The sequence below is a fragment of the Ammospiza caudacuta genome, chromosome 22 (assembly GCF_027887145.1).
Source record: "Ammospiza caudacuta isolate bAmmCau1 chromosome 22, bAmmCau1.pri, whole genome shotgun sequence".
Lineage (NCBI taxonomy): Eukaryota > Metazoa > Chordata > Aves > Passeriformes > Passerellidae > Ammospiza > Ammospiza caudacuta.
The window spans coordinates 4761276-4769087 of record NC_080614.1 but is presented as its reverse complement, the minus strand read 5'-3'; the positions used below and the strand labels follow the sequence as shown (position 1 = coordinate 4769087).

Here is a 7812-nt window from a genome sequence, read left to right as displayed (position 1 = left end):
TGCCGGAGGAGCCACCGGCGAGGCAAAAACAACCGGCGGAGGCCGAGAGCGGGAGCAGCGGGAATTTTTCACCTGCGTTTCTGCGGAGCCATCCAAGCGAGAGCTGCCCGTGAGCCGGGGGGGTCCAGCGGGATGCGGGTCCCAGGGGATGCTCGGTGCCTGGTGTCACGCATCATCTAAATTGGGGGGCGGGCGGGGGGGGGTCAGCATCCCTCCTTGGGGACCCCAGGGTGGTCGGTGGGCTGGGGGCTCCATTGAGAAATGAAGCGTGGGAAAAGGGGGGCGGGGCTTGGGGGCTGCCTGTCCGCGGATTGGCTGGGGGAGGGGGGAGACCCCCGAATTGTGCCGGGAAGAAGAGGGGCTAGGCTGCGCTTGTGACGGGGAGATGGCACCGCAGGGACCCCCCCAAACCGCCGAGATGCGCCCGGGGCAGCCGGACCCCCTCCCTCCCCCCCTCCCCCGTTTGCAGCAGGCGGCGCCGGTCCCAGCCCGGCCGAGGGCTGCGCAGCACGAACCCGCTTGGGGTGGCCGGAGAAGGGTCCGGCGCACCCCTCCATGGCTGCTCGGGACAGAAAAGCACCCCCCAAATCTGCTGCCCTCGTCGCTGGTGCTTGGGGATCACCCCTGGAGAGCCCCGGGGGTCTCGGTGCTGCTGCGTGGCCGGCGGGAAGTGGGATGGTGGATGGGAGGGGGAGGATGTGGGGAGACCCCAAAACCTTTGCTGGAGTTCGGGGTGTGAGACTGCATGCACCTCGCTTGGGGTCCAGGGCGTCTGTTCGGCATGCAGGGACTGCCTGGGTTTCAACTGGGAATGGAATGTGGGCACTGCATCCGCCAGCAGGGACTGCTTGGGTTTCATTTGGGGATGGAATTGGGCACTGCATCCATCACGTTTGGGGTGGGGATCTGGGGACCCTCACATCACCGTCGGGGTCGGGATGGGGACGTGAGGGATTGCCTGCATACTGCTTGGAGTGGGGACACGGCAGCCTGGACTGGATCTCAGGAGTAGAAGATGGAGACCCTCACATCACCTGTATGGTCAGGAGGCTGGAACCCTTGTGCTGGGGTTGGGACCATTTCACTGGGGCCGGGACCTGGGGACATCTGCATTGGCGTCAGGACTTGGGGAGCTCCGTGCAGGGGCTGCAGCACCTCCCCAGGGCTCAGCGGGCTGGAGACAGGGGACAGCGGGGGCAGGTTGTGTCTGTCCCCTCCCTCCCCGCAGGGACAGTGACCCGGGGCCGGACCCAGGCTCCCCGTGCTTGTTGCAGCCCCATCACCCTGGAGGGCTCCGGATAACTTAGATGCGGCATCGGAGTTGCCTGACGCCGTCCTGACCCGGCCTTCACCCGCACTCCCCGTGCCATGAAGAGGAAGCCGGGGAACGGGCGGGGGCCGGACCCCGCGGCCCCCCAGCAGCGAGCCCGCTCTGTCACCAAGCCAGCAGAGGTGACTTACCCATGGCAGGGGAGGGGTGACACCCCGAGATGAGATTTGGGTGCTGTTGCACCCTCATGATCCCCCAAACCATCATCTCTGCCCTGGGGGGGCATCGTGGGGGGCTGTAGCTGACCCCAATGGGGTTTTTGCCCCCCAGTACGTGGGATCCTTCACGCTGGAGGAGCCGGAGCTGCAGCAGCGAGCGGGGCGGGTGGAGGAGCAGCTGCGGGCGCTGAAGGTCGGGATCGAGCACTGCTCCCCTCGCTGGGAAACACAGGGGGGACCCCAAATAATGGGGGCACCCCCAGGGGCACAGCCCAGCCCCCTGTGCCACATCTCCCCCGGACAGGACTGTCCCCGCAGGAGGTCGGTGCTGCTGAGGTTCAGCTTGCAGGGCCTGAAGGTCTACGGAGCTGATGGGGAGGTAGGGGGCTGGGGGGGTCAGGGGGGGTGGGCAAGGGGTGCTAGGGCTCAGGGGGCTGAGTAGGGGCGTCAGGGCTCTTATGGGGGTGTTGGGAGGGTCAGGGGTGCTGGGGAGGAGGACCAGCGTTGATGGGGAGGGAGGGGAGTCAGGGATGCTGTGAGGGGTCAGGGGTGTTGGGGGGCTGGTGAGGCGGCCAGGGGTGCTGAGGAGGCGGGTGGGGGTCCGAGAAGCGGAGTCAGGGTTGCTGGGCTTGGAAGGTCACGGGTGCTGGGGAAGGGTGTCAGAGGTGCTGAGGGGTCAGGGGTGCTGGGGAGGTGTCAGTGTTTAGGGGGGCTGTACCTCTCTGAGCGCTGCTTTTCTCTCGGAAGTTGTTTTGTGTGTGCAAGCGGGGGTGCCCCTGGGGCGGTCCGGGGGGTGCCCCTGGGGGGTCCCAGGGTACCCCTGACCCCCGCCCCGTCCCGCAGACGCTGCTGATGGCACACGCGCTGCGCCGCATCCTCTACAGCACCTGGAGCCTCCCCGACCGCCAGTTCGCCTTCGTGGCCCGCAATCCCCAGAGCCCCCCCAGCGCCCTCTTCTGCCACCTCTTCGTGGGGCTCCCGGGAGAGGTGGTGGCCCAACCCCGCCCCGACCCCAAAACACCTTCATTATTTTTTTTTTTTTTATATTTGCACGCAGCGTCTTTCGCCTCCCCCAGGTCCAGACCCTGCACCTCCTGCTCTGCCGCTCCTTCCAGCTCTGCTACCTCCTGGCGCACCCCGAGGAGCAGGCGGCCGAGGGGGAGCTCCCGGGGCCGGGGGTGCTGCGGGAGCCCCTCAACCCCGAGGAGGTGTCACGAAATGTCAACGCCCTCGTGTCCTTCCGGCGCCTGCCCGGCCTCGGCCCGCTGGGCACCGGGGTAGGTGCCCCTGCCCTGCCCTGCCCTGTCCTGCCCGGCCCGGCCCTGCCCTGCCCTGCCCTGCCCTGTCCGGCCCGGCCCGGCCCTGCCCGGCTGCTGCTCACACCCGGGATTCTCACACCTGGGGTCCTCACGCTTGGAGTACTCACACCCGAGATTCTCACACCTGGGCTTCTCACATATGGAATTCTCACAACCGGGGCTCTCACACCCGGGATTCTCACACCTGGGGCTCTCACACCCGAGATTCTCACACCTGGGCCTTTCACATATGGAATTCTCAACCCAGGGCTCTCACACCCGGGATTCTCACACCCGGGGCTCTCACACCCGGAATTCTCACACCTGGGGCTCTCACACCCGAGATTCTCACACCCGGAATTCTCACACCTCAGGCTCTCACACCTGGGGCTCTCACACGGCGTTTCCTGACTCGGTGCTTTGGCACAGCCCATTTGTGCTTAGGGTCTCGCAGGGCATTTCCCCCACACGGCGTTTCCCAAAATATTCTGTGCTGAAAAGGCCCCACAAGGGTGATCAAGGGCAGCTCCTGGCCCTGCCCAGGACGGCCCCGTTTCTCTCACAGCTCTCTGTGTATTTAGCACAGGGGGTTTTGCACAGCTCCCAGGCAGCCCTTGCGTGGCCTTTTCTCGCATTTTGAGCAGGACGCTGTCACTGCACACACCATCACCTGGTGCCTTGCATGGTTTCCTTGCATTTCCTCTTTGTGCAGCTTTTCTTTGCACAGTGCTGTGTGTGCAGTGTTCTGCACAATCTTTTCATCCGAGGGTTGCAGGGCCCAGCCCCGCACACTGCTCTGCTCATCCTACCTGAAATCGCCTTTCCCTGAGGGCCTTTCCTGCCATTGGCCACTTTGCACAGTTACTCCTTGCACAGCTATTCCTTGCACAACTATTCCTTGCACAGCTATTCCTTGCACAACTATTCCTTGCACAGAAATTTTGCAGGAGGCCACTTTGCACAGCTATTCTGTGATGGTGTTCACAGGGGTCTCAGGTTGAGGGAGGAGATGAAGATCTGACTCCATGTTTCAGAAGGCTTGATTTGTTATTTTATAATATATATTACATTAAAACTATACTAAAAGAAGAAAAGATTTCATCAGAAAGCTAGCTAAGAATAGAATAGAAAGAATGATAACAAAAGTTTGTAGCTCGGGCTCTCTGTCTGAGCCAGCTAAGCTGCGATTAGCTATTAATTACAAACATCTAACATAAGCTAATCAAAGATCTACCTGTTGCATTCCACAGCAGCAGATAACCATTGTTTACATTTTGTTCCTGAGGCCTCCCAGCTTCTCAGGAGGAAAAATCTTAAATAAAAGATTTTATGAAAAATCTTAAAGAAAGGATTTTTCATAAAAGATGTCTGCGACACTATTCCTTGCACAGCAATTTTTGAAGGAGTTTTTACAGCGCATTTTTTCCTTGGTGTTTTTTGCACAGCACTTTCTTTCCATGATAGTTTTTGTAGAACTTTTTTTAACACAGCATTATTTCTCATAACTTTTTTTACATGGCACTTTTTGCACGGTGGTTTGTGTGGCTGTTTTGGCATGGTATTTCTTGCAGCAGTAAAAATGCTCTTCACAGCTCTTTTGGCATTGCGGTTGTGCACAGCATGGTGATTTTTTTGTATTGGCACCGTGGCATTGTTTCAGGGTGTTCTGCATGGAATTTCTTTCTGCATATCATGTTTTGCACAGCATTTTTTGCACTGCATTTACCCCACAAAGCTTTGCACAATTTTTTTTGGTTTTTTTTTTGGTGGTGTTTCGCACAGCTTTTTTTGGTGCCGCATCCTTTGGGCAGCATTTTCCCCGTGGTGTTTTACCTGACATTGCCCACTGCCAGAGCCCCCAGGCCGCTCTCACAGCCTGTGCCTCCCCCAGGAGCGGCGGCCCGAGGCGGAGGGCAGAGCCTGGCGCCCGGGGAACCCGTACTGCTCGCCGGTGCTGGTGCGCAAGAAAGCCATCCGGAGCAAAGTGCTGCGCTCGGGAGCCTACCGGGACTGCGGGGCCGAGGGGCAGCTCCACCAGCAGCCCCGCGACGCCGGTGAGTGCCGGGGGAAACTGAGGCACGGGGACGCGCGGTACCGCCAGCGTTTGGGGCGGAGAGGGGATTAACGCGCTCCCGCAGCGGCGGCGGGAGGGGAAGGCAAAGGGGCGAGGAGCTTGGCCTTCCTGCCCGAGAACGAGAGCGTCCTGGCCGAGAGCGTGTGGTCCTTCGCCGGCATCGCCAGGTGAGAGCGCGGGTGCGAGCTGCTGATCCTCGGCACGCACCTCACCTGCCTCACCCTGGGTCCTGCCCCACCCCGGGCCGTGCCACAGTCCCGGCCCCGGCTCCTGTCCCACCCCAGCTCCTGCCCCATCCCCGGGTCCTGCTCCATTCCCGGCCCTGCCCCATCCTCATCCCCTGCCCCAGCTCCTGCCCCTGCCCCAGCTCCTGCCCCATTCCCGGCCCCTGCCCCATCCCCAGCCCTGCCCTACCCTGGGTCCTGCCCCAGCCCCATCCCCATCTCTGGCCGTGCCCCATCCAAGGTCTGCCCCATCCCCATCCCAGCCCCACCCCGGGCTCTGCCCCAGCTCCCGCCCCAACCCGTGCCCCATCCCTGCCCCATCCCCATCCCCGTCCCGCCGCCGCCTCTCCCGCAGGGCCGCGGGGGTCTCGCTGCTGCGGCGGGACGTGCCCGGTTCGTTCCTGCTGCGCGCCGAGCCCGGGCTGCCCAAGCGCTGGTGCCTGTGGGTGCGGGCTCCGTGCGGCGTGGTGAGCTACGGCGTGCTGCGGACACAGCACGGCCGCTTCTGCGTGGAGGTGAGCCAGGGGGCTGCCCGGGGGAGGAGCAGCGGGTGCGGCTACAGCGGGATGCAGGCGGTGCAGTCTGTGAGCCCCTGCACCGCTGCGGTGTGCCTCGCTGCATGGGTATGCCCGTGCACGGATGCACATGTAAATGCATTTATCCGATACTCTGTGTGTGTGTGTTTGCAGCACCCATGCATGGCTGCGCTGGGGCTCTAAGTGCCTTTGTGCCTCACTGCGCCGGTGTTGGTGCAGGACAGGGATGCGCTGCTGTGTGCATGCACCCAATGCACCCTTGCTGTGCTTGTGCATGGCTGCACTGGTGCCTTGGTGCAGGGATGCACCAAGGTGGGCTCGGGTGCAGGTGTGGGTGGTGGGCACATTGATCCACAGGTGCCATGGGCACGGCGCCCAGGTACCCCTGGGCGTGGGTGCACATGCTCATCCACCCTTGGCTGAGTTTTGGGTGCACCAACACCCAGGTGTGTGATACATGAGTGCCCAGGTGTGCGTGTGGTCCCCAGCCAGGTCTGGGTGCTTTGCTCTGTGGGTGTACCTGGGCGTACCTGGCACACACAGTGCCCCAGCTCACGCAGGGCACGCACGGCTGTGCTGCACTCACGCCCTCACCTGTGCCACGGCTGCGTGGGTGCCGTGGCTCTGTGTGTGCCCGCCGCAGAGCCCAGGGTGTGTGAGGTTTGTGGGGGTGTGCTGCACTCGGGCACGCCGGGATTTGCTGCGTGGGCGCTCGGGTGCATGGTGCAGGGGTGTGTGCGGGACAGCCTGCGCGGGCGGCTCACCTCTCGCTCTCCCCTCTCTCCCGCCCGCAGCACTCCAACGCCGAGTTCTCCAGCGTGGCCGCTCTCCTGGCTCACTACTCCGGCCCACCGGGGGGCTGCTTCTGCCGCCTGGGCCCCGGCCGGCGCAACCCCGGCTACGAGGAGCGGGACCCGGGCGGCGGCGGGGCCAGCGCGGGGCCGGGAGAGGCCGCCTGGGCTCCCGCCGCCCCCGCCGGGGCACAGCACGAGCGGGGATAGCCCCGGGACCCCGCACGGCCCCCCGGCACCCCCGGCTCTCACCCGCTGCCTGCCTTACCCCGGCCCCCGGCCGCTCCCCGCAATAAAGAACGGCTTCGTGCATCGGAGCGGGGCTCGGCTGCTGCTCACACCGCCCGCGGCGGGACGCGCTGCACGCCCGTGTGCTCACACCTGTCTGCTCACACCGGTGTGCTCACACGCTCTCCTGCAGGCTGTGGCGCTGCTGCGGTGTTGCACTGGTGTTCACGGGAGGTTGCACACCCACGTGCTCACTCACCCTCGCCTGCACACGCAGGGGCCACAGCTGCGCATCGGTGCCATCGCACACTCGCGGCACTGTGCACACTCACGGTCTGTGCCCTGGTGCACTTCCCCCTGCACACCTGTCCTCATGCACACCCCGCTGCACACCTGTCCTCGTGCACACCCCATTGCACACCCGTCCTTGTCCACACCTCCCATTGCACACATGTCCTCGTGCACACCCCATTGCACACCTGTCCTTGTCCACCCCTCCCATTGCACACCTGTCCTTGTCCACACCTCCCATTGCACACCTGTCCTCGTGCACACCCCATTGCACACCTGTCCTCGTGCACACCCCGTTGCACACCTGTCCTCGTGCACACCTCGTCCCACACGTGCGCGCCCCCCCCCGCGGCAGTCACGTGACTCGGTGGGCGGGGCCTCTCTCCCGGCGCGGCCCCGGTCGCTGCGGAGCCCGCGTGCGGCCGCTCGCGCATGCGCGGGGCCGCCTCCCGCCGCCGCGCCCTCGGGGTTCGCGCGCCCCTTCGGCCAGCGCGGCACCGGCGGCGTCGCCTCAGGTTTTCCCTTGCTCAGTCCCCTTGGGCGTGTCTCGGCTCACAAAAGTTACTTCAGGGTTTCTTACTCTTGCGTTTTCCGCCCTTCAGCTTCCCCCCCGGATTTCTCTCGCAAACCCTTCCCCCTTCAGTGTTCTCCCCCCGACCTGCGCTGAGTCCCCATCAGACCTGTTCCCAGCTTCCCCCTTTCCCTGCATCCCTCCCCGGCTATCTTTCTCCACACTTTCCCCTTCTCCTACAGCCTCCCTCGCTCGGGGATCCTTTCCCTGCGTGCCCCCAGTGAGGGGTAAGTGCTTCCCTCCCACAGGGGGTGCAGATGCCCAGGGTTAGGCTTGCCCCAGCCTCGGGTTCCAGCCCCCGGTACCCCCCA

General features: G+C 63.8%; 1 protein-coding gene across 1 annotated transcript; it reads left to right on the top strand.

Annotated features, from left to right (window-relative positions):
- Positions 1-2331: 2331 nt before the first annotated feature.
- On the top strand, positions 2332-6641 carry SH2D5 (SH2 domain containing 5). Its single transcript, XM_058818892.1, has 6 exons — positions 2332-2475; positions 2565-2765; positions 4678-4840; positions 4925-5027; positions 5440-5599; positions 6415-6641. The coding sequence occupies exons 1-6, from the start codon at positions 2341-2343 to the stop codon at positions 6619-6621; spliced, it is 969 nt and encodes a 322-aa protein (XP_058674875.1). The 5' UTR covers positions 2332-2340; the 3' UTR covers positions 6622-6641.
- Positions 6642-7812: the final 1171 nt, after the last annotated feature.